At 52.3% G+C, this 20,947-nt stretch overlaps 1 protein-coding gene across 1 annotated transcript in view; it reads right to left on the bottom strand.

Annotated features, from left to right (window-relative positions):
* Positions 1-546: 546 nt before the first annotated feature.
* The window catches only part of KCNK12 (potassium two pore domain channel subfamily K member 12), a 47,940-nt gene continuing 27,539 nt past the window's right edge, over positions 547-20,947 (bottom strand). The window contains exon 2 of the mRNA XM_028103786.2: positions 547-1,471. Within this exon, the coding sequence (XP_027959587.1) occupies positions 570-1,471 (902 nt within the window). The 3' untranslated portion in view covers positions 547-569. The remainder of the gene's footprint in view (positions 1,472-20,947) is intronic.

Here is a 20,947-nt window from a genome sequence, read left to right as displayed (position 1 = left end):
TACTACACCATTCTCCGTGTGTAGCGGCTGTTCTATTTATATACATCGGTAGGCAACATATGGCTCTCCCCACCCCCACCTGTCAAAACTGTGACTACATCACTTCTGACGACCAGAAGGAAGCTGCTAGGCTGGGCCAGGATTCTAAATGATGCGGAGGTAATTCAGAGCCATGAGAAGTTGCACCATATGCTTTGGGGTTGCCGGCTGCTTATGTGCATGGGGACGGGGTTTAGTGCCAGTCCGCAAAACCCAGGGATGGCCCTCTCCTCGCTGCGGTATGCACCGGGTGAGGGTCTGGGGTGCCACTTTCTCTCTCCCTGGAGGAGAATCTGTCGGGGGCCACGGTTCTTCAAGAGGGGACCCACGAGGAAAACAGGCTCGCCCGAAACCTGCCCTGGATAACATCAGGCCTGGCCAAGTAGTATTTCTTTAAAAAAAAAAATTTTTTTTTTTGGTTTGATTTTATTGGGTAAAGATTAAGAAAGCGCCAGCGTCTGAGAGAAGGAAAGCTAACCACGGCCGGCGGCACGCCAGCCTGCCGAGGGTCCGTGGCGCGGCCCGGCGGTCTACCTGGAGGCGCTGGTCTCCGCCAGCCGGTTGTTCATGATGCCCAGCGCGCCCACGCCGCCCGAGAAGCCGTTCTGGCGCGTGTTGACGCACACGCTGCGCGGGTAGCCGTTGGCCGTCTCGGACAGCTGCTTCTGCAGCAGCGCCAGCGACACCTTGTTAGAGGCCGTGAGGTCGCGCATGGAGATGAGCTCGCCCGACAGGCGGCGGCCCTCGGCGTCGCTGTCGCGGGCCGCGGGGTCGGCGCCGAGCGCGGCCAGGCGGCGGCGCAGCCGGGAGCCCGGCGTGATGGCGTTGCGCCGGGAGAGAGGCGCGCCGGGCGCCGGGCAGCAGCGCGCGCAGCAGCGGCAGCTCAGCTTGCGCAGCATCCAGTTGAGCACCTGCTTGATGAGGATGGAGATGACGTTGAAGAGCGAGTAGATGCAGCACACGCCGAGCAGGATGAAGAGGAAGTTGCCCAGGCGGTAGAGCCCCTGGTTCCGGTAGGCGGCGTGCTGGCTGCTCACCAGGTCCCCGAAGCCGATGGTGCTGAAGGTGACGAAGCAGAAGTAGAGCGAGTCCACGTAGTCCCAGCCCTCCACGCTGGTGTACATGGCCGAGGCGCAGCACGACAGCAGCACGGCGAACAGGCCCAGGATCAGCAGCACGTGGTACACCGAGGGCTTCCAGCCGGCCAGGCAGTCAGCCTCGGAGAGCGCCGAGCCGCGGCGGAAGGTGGTGGGCAGCAGGCCGCTGCGGCGCAACTGGCGCTCCCGGCAGGCGCGCATGATGAAGGCCAGCAGCGAGATGATGCGCTCCAGGAAGAGGTTGAAGAACAAGATGGTCCCGGCGCAGCCGAACAGCCCGTAGGCGATGAGGAAGGCCTTCCCGCCCACCGTCGCGGGGGTGGTCATGCCGAAACCTGCGGAGATAGGGCAGGGGTCAGCGAGGCCCTGGCTGGGCGGGTGGCGCCTGCTGGGCGTAGAGCCGGGTGGGCCTACGAAAGTGCTGGCGTGGCTTCTACCCTGAGTGGCTTCACTCAGTGGAGGGGAAACGGTGCTTGGACATTTCTCTGTCCCTTGGCGGCACTAGGCATGATTCCCGATCGGGGCAACGCCTAAACTGCTGGAGGAGACACGGCCCCTGGTCTCGGGGATCTGTAGATTGAGATGGTGGGGCAGGATGGTCACTAGGAAGGACCCATGAAGGCGCAGGAAATGAAACCACTGCACAGGTGCAGACCACTGAGATACCTACAAAGCTACAAAGAGATGTTTTGTTTTGTTTTTAGAGGTAACCAATGGCACACATGGGCCTACTTAGGACAGAATTCCATAAAGGCTTCATTTTAACTGGGATTATTAGGGACCAGGTAGAGTGTGTTCAGTCCAGGTAGCTGTGTGTGATGCTCTCTGAAAGAGGGTTTATGAAACTGACAAAAAGATTGTTTGAGAATGAGTCCACACCCTTCAGAGAGTGAGCTGGCTCTGTCCTTGAGTGTCCGACATGGGGTTTGATCCCAGGACGCTGGGATCATGACCTGAGCTGGAGACAGCTGCTTAACGGACTGAGCCACCCAGGTGCCCCTATCAATCCACTTCTGCAGAAGGTTTGACTTCCCACCAGTGCGCTCGGGCCCCAGCCATCCAGGGCAGCGTAGCTCCGCCCCTCCCACTGAGCTCTCAGCCCACTGCCGCTGTGGTCTCCTCGTGGGACCCATGTTTGCCTCACTCTGGTTATAGAGGGGGTTTAGTCTCTTGGCACAAAGATTCACTGCTGCTTGGAGTCTGAGCTAGAAATGGGTCATCTGTCTGAGCAGCACCGGGACACCTTTCAGCACCTATGCAGCAAAAGTTCAGGGGCATCCTGTGAAATTTATGCCCCACGTCAGGAGGGCTGCCTGTGTGCTGCTATACTAGTGGGGCGAGCCATGCCTGGGAACTCGGTGGAGAAGAGTTTTGTCTCCTTTGGCTTACTATTTCCTTAAAAGAGCCAGAGAAAAAAATTTTTTCAGTAATTCCTTGAGCCTATATACTAATCATTTTCTAGATTCCCTGGAGGAAATCTCAATTGCCTAACCTCGGTCTTCATCTTATGCTTAATCACTTAAGTTAGGAGAAAAGCTTATGACGATACCCAAGTTGAAGAAGATGAATTATATCCCTAGATTCAGATTTTGACCACAAGAGAGGAAAAACAAAAACACCAAAACCATACTAGCAGTGTAACCAATTTAATCGAGGGATTTTTCCACACTTTAAAGCCAAACCCAAGGGGTGCCTGGGTGGCTCAGTCGGTTAAGCATCTATCTGCCTTAGGGCTGAGCCCTGCATTGGGCTCCCTGCTCAGTGGGGAGTCTGCTTCTCCCCTCTCCCTTTGCCCCTCCCCCGCTCGTGCTCGTGCTCGGGCTCTCTCTCTCCCTCTCTCAAATAAATAAATAAAATCTTTTAAAAAATCTTAGGAAAAAAAAGCCAAACCCAAGTTCTTGAATTCACAAAGAAATCAGCTCTGAATCCATATGGTTATAGGTGGAGTGAAAGTGTTTGTTATTTGTGTGTCTGTGAGCACATTTATATGAAGTCCTAGATCGATGACCCAAATATCCAGCACCATAACCAAGTCACGGTCTATTCATACAAGGAAATAGACAACAACGAGAACGCATCAACCACAGCTACTTGAAATAATATGAATGAACCTCACAAAAAGAATGTTAAACAAAGAAGCTGAACACCTTCTGTATTATTCCATTTATAAAAAACTCAAAACCAGGCACCTGGGTGGCTCACTCAGTTGAGTGTCTGCCTTTGGCTCAGGTCATGATCCCAGGGTCTTGGGATCGAGTCCCACATTGGGTTCCCAGCTCAGCAGGGAGTCTGCTTCTCCCTCTGCCCCTCCTCCCTCATGCTCACTCGCTCTCAAAAAAAATCTTTTTTTTCCAAATATTTTATTTATTTATTTGACAGAGAGACACACAGCGAGAGAGGGAACACAAGCAGGGGGAGTGGGAGAGGGAGAAGCAGGCTTCCCGCTGAGCAGAGAGCCCGATGTGGGACTCGATCTCAGGACCCCGGGATCATGACTTGAGCCTAAGGCAGATGCTTAACGACTGAGCCACCCAGGTGCCCCTCAAAAATAAATCTTAAAAAAATGCAAAACCAAACTATAGTAATTTTTTTAGGGATGCATTCTTGGTTGGTAAAATTATAAGAAAAATCAAGGAAGTATTTTTTTTTAGTTTTTATTTACCTGAGTAATCTCTACACCCAACACAAGGCTCGAACTCATGACCCCAAGATCAAGTGTTGGATACTCTCCCAACTGAGCCAGCTAGGTGCCCCTGCTCCTTTTTTTAAGTTTTTATTTAAGGGAAGTAATTTCAATAAAAGTCGGAATAGGAGTTTCCTCTGGGCGTGGCAGGGGGTTAAATGGGAGGGGATACAGGGACCTCTGGGGTGCTGGAAATGTTTTGTTAATCTGGATAGTGGTTACATGGGTGTTGTATAATTATCTGTGCGTTTTGTAAGGGTTTTTTTTTTTTTTTTTGTACTCTCATAAGAAAAACTTAAAAAAAAAAAAACCTAGACTCTTAACGGTAAGGGACCTTAATTCTAATCTACCTCTCACAGTATAGGTGAGGGAGCAGGGGCAGAGGGGACATGACCTATAGCTCTTTGGGGATAGATACCATACATGGCTTCTAGCCTGGTGCCTAGACCATTCTACCGGACACTGCCTCTACACACTGAGGAAAAACAGCACCTCTAATAGGGGATCCCTTTGCTAGATTCTGGAAGAAATGGAAAGTCCTGAGCCTGGAAAATGAATACTTGCCTGAGAGAATACTGAATGGGATTTTCCCAATCTTGAGGATTTTTAGCTGAAGTTTCAAAGCTAACAGTGACATGTGGTATGTTATCCCCAATTTGAAAGAGAAGTTCTAGATACATCTATGCTGGATTACTAGAAGACCAAAATGGGTCTGGTTATTTAGCACGCCCCACCCCACACCTCCAGGCTATATGGAAAGGCCAGAAATTATCCAGGGGTGATGGGAGATGGTCATGAAGCAGCAGAGCTTCTGTAGTAGAAGGTGCTGTGCCATCCCGCACCCACCCCCAGGGCAAGTGATGGGGGTGCGGTCAAGAGCACCTCAAGCTGCAGCAGAGAGCGGGCAGCTCACCTCCGGAGGCTAGCCAAGCCGCGGGCACAGGCAGGCCCAGCCAGGGTCACTGGCTGCAGTATAGTGGTGGTTTGGGGAGAGCCGGAGGCATTTCCTAGAGTCTGAAGCTGTGCTGGAGAGTTCTCTGGATGGGAGGCTGGCTGAAGTAGCCTATGCAGGCAGGGGTGGGAAGAGGGGAGCAGTCCGCACTGCCGAGACGCTTGTTGCATCAAGGGTGTGTGAGAGTGACACGGTGGAGCGGAAGGCAGCCAGATCTGAAGAGACTCTGCCCAAGAGGGTTGCTGCTGGACAGAGGGGCCCCTAGCAGTAAAAGGCTAAGGGGCAGGGTGCTGGGGCAGCACTCAAGGTCCTCACAGGCAGTAGGATGGAGAGGGCATGCCCACTGAGGGAATAGCGCAGGGCAGTGGTCTCCAAACACCCAGAGAGGAGCCCCATGAAAGGGCACGTCTGTCCCAACAGTGGCCATGGCAGCGCCACCGGCAATAGCTAAAGAAAGGATTATAGTGGGCCCAGCGATGTCAGACCAAGAGCGAACACATTGCCCCTCCCACACCGCAAGCCCCTGAGCGGAGGGCCAGGCCTGAGCGGGAGGGAGAGGCTAAGCTTTGATTAGAAGTGAACTTGAAGACTGGATTTAGATTGGATTGAGATCAGACTGGATATCTGAGACTGAGTTTCAATTTTAAAGCGGCTGGTACTTAAAAAAAAAAGACTAGTTGGAAAACTCCAGCATTTGCCCAAGATGTGAAGGGATCCAAAGGGAAGTTCTTTAAGACAGCAGATGAAGAAGAGGCCATTTCCCAGGTCAGCCCATTGAATAAACTGGTTCCACCTGGATTTGCTCCCTGGAGGGAAGGCCACCCTCGCCCCCCCACCGACACCCCTCCAGCGCCAGCCCCGCAGGCCTCCTAGCTTCATCTTTGCAACAGCTGTGAGGGAGGCACAGCCCACTCCACAGACAGGAAACCGTGGACCAGGGGGTTAAGTCGTTGCCAAGGCCCCACAGCCTGGAAGGGTAAGCGGAGAAGGAAACCCAGGTCTGCCGGGGCACACCGTCCACATCCTTCCCACACTGCCTTCCGAGGGCACCGTGGGGCCTCCATTCCTCCTAGAAAACCTAATTTCCATCCTCCAGGGCTGGCAGCCAGGAGAGCGCTTTCACATGGGGAGGCTGACCCTCAGTCACGACTCCTGTCCCCAGCAGTCCTCTTTTCCCTGGTGGCTCTCTTTCCACGGATCATTGCTGGGGGGAGGGGCCGCTGCTCCTCCTTAATGTTCCCACCAAGGTGGACTCTTCACCCCTCTTGTGGCGCAGTGAAGACAAGCATGGCTTTAGAACCAGACTCAACCCCGGGCTTGGTTAGGGACAGCAGGCGGAATGCAAGGCCGAGGGCACCTCTACTTTTGGCTAACGGTTGGGCTGACTGCCCACAGGCAGGGGACTCATCTGCCCCTTGGGGCCCTCACAGGACTGCCCCTATCTGACCTACCCCCCCTGAGTCAAAGGCCATGCCCTTCATCAGGAGCATCCTCACATTCCTCCAAACTCCCCCATGTCTGGCTTTCCGGTCCCTCTCTGGAGCTAGATATCCTTTTTTTTTTTTTTAAGATTTTATTTATTTGACGGAGAAAGAGTGCGCACAAGCAGGGGGAGGGGCAGAAGAAGAAGGAGAAGCAGACTCCCCGCTGAGCAGGTAACCCAATGCAAGGCTCCATCCCAGGACCCCGAGATCATGACCTGAGCAGAAGGCAGACACTTAACTGACTGATCCACCCAGGTGCCCCCCCTTCTCTCTTTTTTAAGATTATTTATTTGACAGAGAGAAAAAAACACGATCGGGGGAGGGGCAGAGGCAGAGGGAGAAGCAGACTCCCTGCTGACCAGGGAGCCCAACATGCAGCTCAATCCCAGGACCCTGGGACCATTACCTGAGCCGAAGGCAGACAGTTAACCACCCAGGCGCCCTAGAGCTGGGTTTCTTGTTGAGGATGTGTCTGTTCCCTTGATGACGGGACTGAGAATGAGATGAGTTTCCTCACCGACCTTCCCTGAGGGGGTGTGGCCTTATCCTAGGGCCCCTATAAGGCACGGCACTAGATATGCCGCCAGAAGACCAACATCCGCCCATTCACTCCTTCAGCAAACGCGGTTTGGCAGGCTTTATGCTAGGCTCAGGGATATGGTGGAAAACCAGACAGAGGCAGTTCCTGCCCTTGTAGAGTGGCTAGCTGGGCTGTCTTCTTAGAGGTTTTGTACTGACTTCTAGTCCTCTGCTGCCGCAGGCTCACCCCTGGGCCAGGGCACAGCGTTGCCCTGCTGCCCCCACATAGAGGCTGGGCCAGAACTTGTTCTGGGGTCTCCTCATGGCCATGACCACAGGCTCAAAATGGTGCCGAATGCTTGATTGTCTGTGGTACCCTCCTCCCAGAAGGAAGGGGATAGACTAAGAGTCTCTCTGGCAGCACAGACGGTACCCAATCAAGTGTCCCTCTCACCAGCCCTATTCCTGAGGTCTGGCTCTGCTGTCCACTGTACCTCCTTTTGCTTTCCTACAGACGACACTGTCTGCTCAGCTCAGGAGATAGGGTGGAGGTGGCATTTTACCCTCCTTCCCCCATTCACACTCATAGACTCAGAGCTCTGGCGGGGAGGGCGCTGAGGCCTTGGGGTCAGGCTTCTTGCTGAGGGCTGGGGGGGGCAGGGGGGCTGTCTATGCCTGGCCCTGCTGTCTAGCCAGGTGCTTCCCAGAGGGGAGGAGCAGTCCCCCAAGCTCTGACAATCTCTGGTGAGTCAGGCTGGCCCTGGAGAGGGGCCTTGAAGCCTCAGCCAGAGAAAAGGCAAACCCAGGCATCCTGAGAGTCCCTTCCTTCCCCCAATCACACCCTGCAGAGGCGTAATCTGTCCCTGGGTTCGCACCAAGCCTGCTGTTTTGTTTATGCCACAATTGATCTGCCATCCCAGTTTGCAAAGAGCAGACACTTGGGGGCTTTATTATGCCACTTTGACAAAAGCTGTGAAGCTCGTTCCCACAGCCTGTCTGGTGCCGCCTTCGCAAGTGGGGCCCTGGTGACAGGGCCTCTGGAGTTCAGCTCAAAGAGGCTGGAATGGAGATGGGGAGACCAGTACTGATCTGTATCGGGTGCTCCTGGTGGGCAGCCTCTAGGCTGGACACTGGACACATATCCTCTCATCCAACCCCTCCAACCACCCTGTGAGGGAGGCATCATCAGCCCCAACAAGGACATGGGCTAAGGGAGCTGAAGGTGGTTGGCTGAGTTCCAGTTTGTAAGTGACTGAGCTGACCCTGAAGCCCTTTCTGCTGGGCCAGACAGAGCGGGAGTCTTTGCTCTTCCCCCCCCCGGGAACATTTTTCTGCTGGCTCTACAGTGTCAACTTGGAGAAGGGGAGATATAATTTATAGCCCAATCCAGTATACTTTTAAGAGTAAAAGGGGCACTAGTAATAATTACCCCAGGACAGCATGTAGAAATCAGGGCTGATCCAAGCAATTTAACATTTGTTAAAATGCAGATTCTAAAGCAGAGGCCGGTTAGCTCAGTTGGTTAGAGGGCGGTGCTAATAAAAATGCAGATTCCAAGGCAGGTCCCACTCCAGAGGTTTATTTTGTGGGTCATGAAAAGGGTGCAGGAATCTGCATTTTAACAAATGTTCCCTGATGATTCTGATGCAGACGGACTAAAGCCCGGTCTTTAAGAAACGATGTTATAAGGTAGCCCTGAATGCCCTACTGGTCTGAATCTGCCCGGTTTCAAATATTTTGATTTATATAATTTCTTAGTTTCTTTTAAAAAATGGCTTTATTGAGGTATAATTAATATATAAAATTGTAAGATATTTAAAGTGTATATTGTTGATTTAAATTTCAAGTGGCCTTAAACACTTGTGGTGGATATTGTAGCTGTCTCTTTAACCGCACCTCCCACCCCCCAACGCCTAGTGAGGCAGCAGGGCCACTTGAAGAACTGACCCAAGTCCAGGGGCGGGCTCCGCGTTAGTCTAGCCAATGGAGATGACCCCTCCCTTACCGTGATTGGCTCAAGGATGGATAGGCCTAAGCCAATCAGTGCAGGGCATTTTTCGGGCTACAGAGATGGGTGCAGGAATGGGCGTGTGACCCCATGCAGGTGAATCAGATGAAAGAAGAGTTTCTCCGATGGGTTTTGGGCAGAAAGATTGTCACTCTGGAGCTGCCCTGGATCTGGAGGGAGCGGGAAGTAGTCCCAGGAGTGGCTGGTAGCCATCTATGGCCGTGAGGTGAAGCCAGCCTTAGATGAAGCCGACACGGCAGGAGGCCGAGTGGAGGCAGCTGAAAGAAATGAGGCCATCAGGACCCCAATGAGCGGTCAAATCAAGCTGGCCATGCTGCCCAGCCTACCTCAGGACTGCCAGTTGCTTGAGCCCATAAACCCCTTTTCCTGCTTACACCTTCCATGACACACAAAAAAACACACTCCAATTGCTGTGACGGTGAAGGGCCTGGGCGAGCAGCTCAGGAAATAGGAAATAGGACCAGACTTGAACTCAAAGGTTTGACCTCTGCTGTGGCCTCTATGGGCCAAGTGTGAAGCAAGTCGCTACCACGAACTTCTCTGAGCCTCCATTTCTTCATCTGTAAAATGTAAACCTCCCAATGTGAACGCTCTTTGTAAACTGTAATAGGATATGCCCAAGTATGCTCCTCAAGATGATAAAACAGACTTAATGGTGGTGGGGAGAATTCCCAAAAGTAAAAAGAAAAAGTGGATGAACGTGAAACAAGTTTATTTATGGCAGGACTTTTCAGAGCACTTATTGTGTTACTGTGATTTATGAATCTCAGGGGGCTGTGCTAACACTCTCCAGTGTTCCCCATACTAATCTGACCACAGATTGTATTTAATTGCCTCTGGTGAACTTGAGTGTTTCAAAGAATAACCTTTGGGAAATGCTGCATTCTACCCTCATGAAGACTTAAGGCTGAGACATTTTAAAAAATGCTTGAGGAGTACCCACATTTTTCAACAGTCACCGTGACAATGCAGTGCCTAGAATAGCCCCTGCTATGCAGAACGTGCTCGAGCTAAGCTTGTCGAGTGAATAAATAGACTCTCCCTCTGCTTGTTTGGAGCAGTGATTCCCAAACTAGATTGCCTAGGACCCACCTGGGGATCTTGTTGGATTCTGGGGCAGGGCTCCTGATTCTGCATTTGTAACCTGGCTTCAGGTGATGCCACTACAGCTGGTCAGTGATTTTTATTTTAAGTAGCAAGCACAGATGACATACAGCATTAATTACCTTCGGGGCCCGTCTCCACAATGAGACTGGAATCCCTCGCAGGTGGGGCCACATCATATTCGCTATTTGGAACTATGTTTCTCAGGTTTGAATCCTAGCTCCACCACTCCCTGGCTGTGTGTCTTTAAGCAAATTAATTAACTTCTCTTTGCCTCAATGTCCTTATCTGTAAAATGCAGATAACTACCTCAATAATTTTTTGTATTGAGTTAATATTTGCAAAATACTTAATGCCTAGCACATTAGGAAGTCCTTAATAAAGATTTATTACTAATCTTTCTGCGCTTTACAGTGAACCAGGGAATCTTATGTAAAGTAGGCAATGATAGTTACTTGTTGACCGAATGAAAGTAAAAATTTTAAGAACCTCTCAAGTGTGAGAGTTAACTATCAGAGACAGTGGGAAAGCAGAGGGGTGGGATGGGGTCAACAGACAAGGATGGGCAAGGCCTCATTAGGGTTGCCAAATAAAATACAGAACTCCCAGTTAAATATCAAATCACTTTTTAGTATAAGTATGTCCCAAACACTGCATCAGGCACACTTGCACTAAATGATTCATTATTGGGTGACTGGTTGGCTCAAAGGAGCATGTGACTCCTGATCTTGGGGTTGTGAGTTTGAGCCTCATGTTGGGCACAGAGATTACTAAAAGAAATAATAAAATAAAAAAATGTTATTGTATTTTAAAAAAAGGGAGTGTTATATATTAGGAGCACCTAGCTGGCTCAGTCGGTACATCATGCAACTCTTCATCTCAGGGTTGTGAGTTCGAGCCCCATGTTGGGTGTAGAGATTACTTAAAAAATAAAGATTTACTTAAAAAAAGTTTCATTATTTATCTGAAATCCAAATATAACTGGGTGTCCTGTATTTTTATTTGCTCAATCTGGTGACCCTACCACGGCTGCACTTGTCTGCTTGGCACAGTTCTCTGGGAAGCCTTCCCCAACGTCCTCATCTCATTTGATCCTTTCTGACTGGCTGGACGAAGGATTAACAGCCTCACTTTAATAATCAAGGAACCTGAAGCTCACTGGAGGCTGTCCTTACTCAAGGTCAGGCTAGCAGCCAGGCCCTCCCATGCCCTTCCGTCTCCAAGCAGGGAGCAGGGGGAGATTCCAGGTGGGATGTGGGGTGAGGGGTACGACTGCCGTGAGGCTGCTCTGTGGCTACAGCTAAGACACTGACTCACAGGGAGAAGGAGGGTGGCTCCTCCTTGGAAGAAGCCTGGACCCTTGAGAGGGCATCAGGCTATTGGGCCAGAGAGACTTCCCTGGGACATGAGCCCCAGCCCTGGAACCTTGGGGCTGCCTATTCATCCAGCTCTAATCACTACCCTGAGGCCAGGGGAGGGGGGCATGGGAACAACTCACCACCCTGGGTAAGCACCAAACATTTTGGGAGAGCTGGGGCTGGAAAAGTCACTAAAGCATTCCATGAGGAATAAAAACGTGGCAGGGGCTAATAATAGCTGACATGTACTGAGCCCTCACTACTTCCGGGCCCTTGGCCAGGACTTCAGGTATATCCATGCATTTCATCCTCACGACGACTCTGTGAGGCACTGGGTTTCATTCATTCTAAGTCACAGCTTTTTTTCCTTGAATTTTAACATGCCTGAAACCAGGATGCTTCTTACAATGATGACCTGACACAGTTTATTTGGCAACATTTAAAATTCTTAATGGCATACAATACTGGTGCATTTATAGTCAATGGTGCAGTTATAATCTCAGATGGGATGAACCACAAGTGGGATGTTATTATCATCCCCATTTGTGAGATTAGCAGATGTAGTCTCATTTAATAGATAAAGACTCTGAAGTTAAATAACTTGCCCAGATCACACAAGTGGCAGAGCCAGGACTTGAGAGTGGAGGAAGGAGCTTGCTGTGTGGTAAGGGAGAGAGTCAAGTGCAGGGGAGTTCGGAAGAAAGAGAGGTAGGTTGCTTTTGGCTGGAGCAGCAGAGCTTCACTCCCGGCTGCACGGGAGAATCACCGGGGAAGACTTAAAGCTGTCCCCAGTGCGCAGGCGCGCCCACACGAGCGCAGGTCAGAATTCGGGCTGAGGTCCTCCGGCAGGAGGGTCTGGGAAAGACCGACCGAGGAAGGCGTCTTTGTCCAGAAGGCTGGGTGGGGTTTCGAGAGGGAGGAAGTAGAGGCCCGGCCTTGAGAAAAGCATGCGCGCTGGAAGGGTGCCGTGCACAGGGCCAGGTGTGCGGGGGGCTCACCCTGGCCCCCAGACAGTGTCCGGTAGCTCTCGCGTACCGAGTGCGTGACTGTGTGGAAGAAGGAAGAGGACGATGTGGGAGAACTTCTCATCCACCTTGTTCTCAGGCTGAACTTTAATGGGAGCATTGTGGGAGTGAGGCCTCTAGAAGCTTCTCCAGCATCTGAGCCGGCAACATGCCCTACCTTGGACAAACTTACAGGCTCCGGAAACCTCAAGCTGCCTGAGACAAAACTGGCGAGTCTCCATTCCTGTTCCTGCAGGCTTGGGAAGGGCCAAGGTCACCTTTCTTGGAGGGCTGGGAGCAGGGGCTTTGGCGTCAGGCTCTTGCCTCACTTGATAATGGGGCAACATTAACATGTTACTTCCCCCTCGTAAATGGCCTGCTGACTGCCTACCTCGGAAGGTTATTGTGAGGGGTCGGTGGGGAGATGGTTCCCCCAGCTTCCCACAGTGCCTGGGGCATGCTGAGTGCTCACCAAGCAGCAAGCTTGACTGGCAAACAGCACGGGAGAGGCACGGCCCCTCCATCACAGCTCAGGGGCATCAGGTGAAACGTGCGAGCCAAGGGCCAAGCCGTGACTCGAAGTTTCAGCAGCCAGAAAGAGCTCCCCATCTACACACGGCGGACCCGACGCTCCCACTGAGCGCTTTCGCCTCCCCCGCCTCGGTTTTGCTCGCGGTTCCAGGTGAGTGGCAGCACGCCCTCAGGCTGTGCTCGGCGCTCTGGCCCCTGCGCGGGGCGGGAGGCCCGGCTAGAGGCAGGCACCGCCTTCCCCCGTCCCCACTTCCGGCCAGGCAGCGCAGCCGGGATGCTGGGATTCGCGGCGGGCGCGGCCCTGCTGTATTGGTTGGCGCTTGTGGGTTTGTCTAGATGGCCGACTCCATGGCCACCTTCCCGAGGACAGCAGCCCTTGGTTCCCTTCTCTCCACGGCCGAGCGTGGGGTGGGGCTCCCACGGGACAAAGTGGCACCGCTGGCAAAGCATCTGGGGAACGTGGGCCCCTCCTCTCCCGCGTGCTTTTGGCTTGTTCTGGGGAAGGCTTTGGGATGAGCTTTGTCTGAGGAGAGCAGGTGGGGGGTGGCTGAGAGGGCGGCGGCCTAGGAAAAGAGGACTGAACACCCCCCCCCCGCCCCCGCCAACAAGCTGCAGGCTGGTGATGTTTCACATTAGAAAACTTTTGGTAAACCGTGAGCGATGGGCAAGTGACCCCAAGAACTGGTCGTGAACCTTGGCACGGCTTTCCTGGCCCGCCGGGGCTCACTTGAACCTCCTCCTACTCTGTGCTGCTGCCGTGGGATTAAGGTTTTCTCTCCTCACCAGAAATCATTCAGCAAAATGAGTTCTTAAAAACCAGTTAACTACTTCTGCCTCCGGGTAGCTCCCGCTTAACAACCTCTCCCAGCAGTTGTCAAAGCCGGGCCCCGTGGAGCTGGCGGGGGGGAGATGAGTCATTTACATGGAGCCTATCATCCGTCCTGCCCCCCAGATCTGTCCCTGCCTCTCTGATGACAAATTCTTCTCAGGGATGAGATCACTGCCCCTCCTGCCCCCCCCATCCCCAAAGAGCAGAGCCCTAGCCTCAGCCCAGGAGGGGGGGGGGGGCGCGGACTCCAAGGCTAGGGGAGGCAGAACCTTCCCTAACGGGACACAGGCCTGGCGGGCAGGAGCCTGGAGCTGGCCTGGTGACATGAGGAAAGCCTGAGGCCCGCCCTAGCCTCGCTCCTTGCTCTTGGACCTCTGGGGCCCCCATAGGGCTGGGGGAGGGCTGCTCATTCAGAGAGGAGCTTGAGAGCGCGCCTGCTTGGAAGTGTCACTACAGTGTCAACTGAATCTCCTGTCACCTCAAGTCCTGGATCCGTAGGGGAGCAGTGGTTTTCAAGCCCATGGTGGTTCCCGTAGAGCAGAGTCTTGCTCTCGCACGGACAGTTCACCTCCTCTCAGTCCGTTCCGCTTTCATGCACCCCATCCTTCATCCCTGCCTATGGAGCTGCAAGCCACATTTGAAGGAGGGCCTCCGTGCCCTGCTAAGGGGAGACACAGGGAAGGAAGTCGGGTGCTGGGAAGCTGGGTTCCGAGCCCTCAGGGACAGGCTCCCTGTGCACAGCGGGGGCACTCTTCAAGGCCCTGGTCTGTATGCGGAGTTGTCCCAGCACTTGGCTCCTCCCCCTACCTCTCCTCACAGGAGGCCTGTGGGCTGCTCCAGGGGAGTGAAAAAGACAGGAGGCATGATGTGGACAGCGTCACTGTGGAGAGCTGCAGCTGGGGAAGTGCTCTCGACGGTTCCCGCAGAACCCCGTGTCCGCCCCGGTGCCCACTGACATGCCCCCTGCCCTGTAGCAGACAAGCTAGAGGGGCTGCCACAGTGTCTCGGCACAGGGGTCTCTGTTAGGGCTTGGCTGTGTCGGGAGGATTGGACTTGTGGCCTCTGGACTGAGGTTAAGGCGCCAGGAGTGCCTCTTCCTCCAAATGGGGCAGGGTTGCTCCTGGATGTTCTGCTCTCAGCCAACTGCAGGGAAGGGTGGTTGATCACCAGCTCGCAGGAGGTGAGGGATGGGGGAGACTGTGTATGGAGCCCTACCCCATGCCCGGCATTCTGCTCTTGCTTTCCCAGAGGTGCCCCACAGAGCAACTCCTGGAGCGGGTGCTTCTGGTCCTTATTCAGGTGAGAAAACCAAGGCCCAGAGAAGTCAAGTAATGAACAAAAGAACACCAGCACACAGGTCCCAAACCCCATACCCACGGCTCTTTCCATCACCGCCCCCCCCTCCCCTTGAGGCCCGATTCAGCCTTTGGCTCAGAGAATACCCTGTGATCGGGCCCTGAAACACCACACCGTGATGGGGCAACTGTGGCCGAAATGCCTACCCTGGGTCTGTGGCATGAGTGTGCCTCAGATCCTGAGTGACAGGAGATGGAGGCTGGGGCTCAGTGGTGTTAAGGACCTCGTCCAGGGTCACAGACAATGGCAGACAGTGGGATTCCAGCTCAGGTTTGCCCGTCCCCAAATCCCACATTCCTCATCAGCTTGCCTTTAGCCTCCCTACCCCCATCCACAGAGAAGCCTGATGCCTTGGAGCCCTCCTTCTGCAGACTGTCCTGGGCGGACTGTCCTGCTCAAGCCACACAGAGCTCCCAACAGGAGGACCCGGAATTTCTCAGACTGGCACTCAAGGCCCTGACCCACTTTTCTCGCATCATCTTCCCTCTTTGAACCTCCTTCCTCAGGTGCTCGGGTCCCCTCACTGTCTTATGCAGACACACATTCGCTCACCAGGAATTCACGGAAAGCCTGCTCTGTGTCAGGCACTGGTGGACAGGAGGCGAGCAGGATGGGCAAAACTGCAGCCTGCACAGAGCCTTGTGTGGGGCAGATGCACCACAGACACCCCCCCGCCATGCCTTTGCATCTGCCGTTCCCCACCGTGCAAGGCCTGCGGTGACTTCTTTCCTCTCTTTACATTTCTCTGAAGCCCATTCATCACCTGGCAGCACGTTTAGCTGTGTGGTGGCCCCTGTGCTGTTGACCGTGTTCCAGAGTGTTCGTTACCCCTTTGTGCTTCTCTGTGTTGCCTTGTCAACGAGGATGCAGCCCGTGTCTTATATTTCCTCTCTCCCTCCACGACGCAGGTGCTCAGGGAACAGCTGCTAATTCCCAACGGAACTGGCACTTTGTCTAGTGGTCACGAACAGGGCCTGTCTCAGAAACATGGTTTGCACCTTAGCTTGAGTGAATTCATCTCACATGTTTTTGAGATCTGCTCTGTGCCAGGCATGGGGCGCGGGAGGGAACAGTGTGTGGACAGTATCTATCGTCCGGGCCCGGCAGCCAAAGGCCACCAGGAACACACCTGCAGACACACAAAATTGAGTCTCCTGACTCATTGCAACAAGGGAGGTGTACACCGTGGGGAGCTGGGGGGCATCTCCACCGGTGGGTATCAGAAAGGACTTCTTTAGGATTTGGGCTTGAGTTAGGTGATTTGGGGGGGTGCTCAAGGAAGCAAGGCTTTGCTCCGGATTGGATGCTGCCAGGGAGCAGGGATAATTCTAGGAGAGGACATTTTAGTAACTGTTACCTAGAAGGTGGGAGTAATGGAGCAAGGCCAGAGCCGAGGTCAGAAAAGCAACTGTAGTCTACTCATCGAGACCAGAGAGGGTGTATGGTCATGTGGGCGGCTTGGATGATGTTCTTACATGGTCAGTGTTCAGACATGGTCATGGGTGAGTGGTTTTGTTTTTGTCTAACCCCCTGTGGTCCTCAAGTGGCCTTGTCTGCTGTCGGTGCCCTGTGGGGTTATGTTCCCTGTCCAAACACCCCAGCCTAGATGTGAGCGTGGGCCCGCTCCTGGCTCCTGGGGGCTGCTTCCGTCTTTCTCAAGATGGTTCTGCACCCAGCATTCCCTAACAGCATTTTATTAGATGCCATTCATTTTTCTTTTTAAAGAAATTCCTTCTAAGTCTTTCAGTTTATTAGGAGGAAAAATATATATATATATGCATGTGTGTGTGCATGCACATGTATTTAATTCTGTAAGTGGAACATACCTCTAAGTTGTAGAACTATGGGTGATTTTTATTTTAATTTTCTCCTGTATGCTTTTATAAATACTTCACATTTCCTCTGGTACAAATGGGATAGTCACTACTTTTGAAATTGTAACTTCCCCCCCCCAACAATGATTTAAAAAAAAAAAATTTATAAATAGGGACACCTGGCTGGCTCAGTCAGTACTGTGTGACTTTTTTTTTTTTTTTAGATTTTATTTATTTTTTGACAGAGAGAGACACAGTGAGAGAGGGAACACAAGCAGGGGGAGTGGGAGAGGGAGAAGGAGGCTTCCTGCGGAGCAGGGAGCCCGATGTGGGGCTCGATCTCAGGTCCCTGGGACCATGACCTGAGCCGAAGGCAGATGCTTAACGACTGAGCCACCCAGGCGCCCCAGTACTGTGTGACTCTTGATCTTGGGCTCGTGAGTTCAAGCCTCCTGTTGGGTACAGAGATTACTAAATAAATCAGTAAAATTAAAATGTATACATAAAAATGAATGAGATAAGGACCCCGTTCTCAAAAGAATGACCCTGATACCCTATGAAAATGACAGCATGGGAGACGTCACAAGAAGCCGGCAAATAAGAGAATAGGCCTAGGGGGCTTCTCAGAGGAGGTGTCTTTGGCTGAGTAGTAAACCTGCCTTAGCCAAGCAGGTGGAGGCTGGGAGATGGATTCAGGGGTCATATGGGTTAGACTTCTCGGGGAGTGTGTACAGTATGAGAATGAGGGCATTCTCTGGGGAACCCTGGGGGTAGAAGAGGAGCCTGTGAAGGAGGCTTTCATGTACTCAAATATTTATTGAGGGCCTACTATGTGCCAGGTGTTAGGCTGGGCCCTTGGGATCCATCAGTCATTCAAACAGTTCCCTGCCCTCACAAGGCTTATATTTCAGCTTGGAGATGGGTAATAAACTACAAACATAATATGTAAATAAATTGTGTTAGGAAGTGGCTGGTGCCATGGAGAAAAAAAAACTAGAGTTGGCTAAGGGGATGGGGGTGCCATGGGCTGGGAGGGGGCACCTTGCAGCATCAAGTGGGGTGAGTCAGGGCAGGTCTCACTAAGGAAGGAACATTTGATGAAGCACTGGAAGGAAGTGACGTCTGGGGTAAGAATGTTCCAGGCCAGTCAACAGCCAGAGCAAAGGCCCTGAGGCAGGGGAGCTGGAGGTGGAGGACGAGAGCAGGAAAAAGAAAGAAGAGACTGGGCAGAGGGATTAGTCAGCGAATCTCTCATGGACCCTCTCAGAGCCAATTTTAACTCACACAGATGCCCCAGAACGTAAGAAAAGCTATCACTCTCATTTGATTTTTTTTTTTTTTAATTTTAGCATGAGGGATAAACAGATAAGCTAGTGGTCTTTAAAAAAAGGGGAAGGAATATAATAACTATTCAAGTAGATTTCAAAGGACAGCAGAAATGCTGAATATAACTGATAACTACCTTTTTTCTCTATTAGAATCACATGCCATTTTAGAAGGAATTAAGATTATAAGAACAACTATCAGCTGCTCAGTGTACAGAGCAAATTTTTATGGTTTATTTCCTTATTACTGAGAAAGAGTGCACACGAGCATGAGCGGGGTCGGGGTGGGCGGGGGAGGTCGGTGAGGGGAGGAGGAGCCGGAGAGAAAGAATCCCAGACTCTGCACTGAGCACGGGGCCCCACTCGGGGCTCCATCTCATGACCTTGAGATCATGACCTGAGCCGAAATCAAGTCAGACATTAACCGACTGAGCCACCCAGGCGCCCCTGGCTATTAAAATATTTACATGACAGTAATAATAACAACAACAACAACGATAACAGTAAAGCCTGTCTCTGGCTGCTGTGTTGAGGACAGCCTGAAGGGTCAGGATCTAGGGGTCCAGTTGAGAGGCTGCTGCACCAAACGGGGAGGGGGGTGGCCCTGAGCAGGGCAGTAGCCAGAAGGGGACTAGGAAGGGGGGGCCAAAGGGAGGACGCCAAAGCAGGAGAGAACAAAGTCACGGAAGCTAGAACAGACAAAGGGTTTGAGAAGCACGGATGATGGAGCAAGGGGTCAGAGATTTCTAGAAGGATCTAATCAGATAGAAACCTGACAGGTCCCCTGGGATTTGGCAACTGGGAGAAGCTGGCTCTAGGAATGAAAGGAGGGGGTAGGGCCTCATGGATGCCAGGCTGCAGGGGGTGCGCAGAGGTCCTGAAAGGGGAGGAAATGGGCACAGGGGAGGAGCCTGCCTTTGAAGCAGGTTATGGGGTGGGAGGGGGGAGGCTAGGACACCCCCACCTGGCAAGGCTCGGGTCCAAGACAGGTGCTTCACTTACTTTACCTCGAGCAGTGTTGTGGTCTTAATGTTTGTGTCCCAGCCCCTGAGGTGATGGCATTACAAGGTGGGGCCTTTGAGAGGTGATTAGGTCATGAGGGCTTCTCCCTCATGAATGGGATCAGTGCCCTTGTGAAGAGACCCCAGTGAGCTCCCTCATCCCTGCCATCATATGAGGACACAGAACAGGTGTCACCTGTGAACCACGAACTGGGCACTCACCAGACACCGAATCTGCCGGCACCTTGATATTGGACTTCCCAGCCTCCAGAGCTGTGAGAAATAAATACTGTTTCAGCCACTCGTCTCTTGGTACATTTGTTATAGCAGCCCAAACAGACCAGGTGGGGAGGTTGAGTAACTTGCTCAAGTTATCAGAAGACCGCATTGGTTAAAATCCCAGGCCCTGGGGTCAGAGATTCAGGTTGTCCAGCTCCACCCTCACTCAGGGCTACCTGGCATGCCTGTGTCTTCCATCTGTCACTTGGAGACAGCAGGACCTCACAGGGTGGCTGTTGTACTCAGAGGAGTGGACATCAGTGTGTTCAATGTTAAGGTTACACACCCTGCAAGGGCCGAGAGGGAGAAGTTCCTAGCTGGGCAGACCTCGTCTTGGAGGAAATGCAAACAATGCTCCTAAAATTCAGGTGTCAAATCTTGCTTTTAGGCATTTGCACCCTGTCTTAGTCCATTCGAGCTGCTATAACACAATTCTATACACTGGGTGGCTCATAAACAACAGAGATTTATTCCTCACAGAGCTGCAGACTGGGAAATCTAAGATTAAGGAGCCAGCAGATTCAGTGTCTGGTGAGAGACCTCTTCCTGGTTCACAGGCACCTTTTTCTCTGCGTTCATCTGAGGGAAGGAGTGAAGGAACTCTCTGGGATCTTTTTTATAAAGTCACTAATCCTGTCGTGAGGGCTCCACCCTCATAACCTAATCACTCAGAGGCCCCGCTACCTAATACCGTCATCTTTGGGATTAGGTCTCAACATCTGAATGTTAGGGGGACACAGACATTTCAGATCATACCACGCCCTCACTTACATGTGCCCTCAACTGGTCTCTCGCTTCTATAATGTGATGTGCCTATATGTGTCAGCCATGAGGGGTGTTCGCTATGCCAAGGGGCTTCATGTCTGGCTTGGGAAGTGGGAGGACACAGGCTCACGCCATTAGAGGCTTGAACAAGAGCCTGGAGGCTCTAAGCAGCAAGCCCCCTCTTGTGGGGTCTCCAACTGCCATCTCTGTGCTAAATCAGGTCGTCAGAAAACAGCTACTGTGGACCATACTGTCCTTGCCCCCCACGGAAATGCTTTCAGAAATGATTTAATGTTTTACTGCCTGCCTGTAGGAAGACCAGGTCTGTGTCTTCTGCAAAACCAAACAAAAAATATTGCCCATGTCCCTGAGTAAAGATCCCTGAGGGGCACCTGGGTGGCTCAGTCGGTTGGGCATCCAACTCTTGATTTTGGCTCAGGTCATGATCTTGGGGTCCTGGGATCGAGCCCCGAGTCGGGCTACACGCTCAGTGGGGAATCCGTTTGAGGATTCTCCCTCTCTTTCTGGCCTTGCCACACTCTCTCAAATAAAAATAAATAAATCTTAAAAAAAAAATCCATGAGATTTGCTTCTCCTTGGATGTAGGATCTGAAGTGTTGGTGTCCTGGGGGCACCTATGCACTTGTTTCCTTTTCCTGAGAGTGCTGAGCGCCCAGCGTGCCTGCTCAGGGGAAGCTCGGGGCCAAGGTAGTGACCCACTGCTGTAGGACTGTGTCCCAGCACTTAGAACAACTCTCATCAGTTTTTAATTATTTTT

The sequence above is a fragment of the Eumetopias jubatus genome, unplaced genomic scaffold (genome assembly GCF_037043125.1).
Source record: "Eumetopias jubatus isolate StellerSeaLion01/CBP00866 unplaced genomic scaffold, mEumJub1_p1.0 scaffold_9, whole genome shotgun sequence".
Taxonomy (NCBI): domain Eukaryota; kingdom Metazoa; phylum Chordata; class Mammalia; order Carnivora; family Otariidae; genus Eumetopias; species Eumetopias jubatus.
This window is presented reverse-complemented; position numbering and strand designations above follow the sequence as displayed.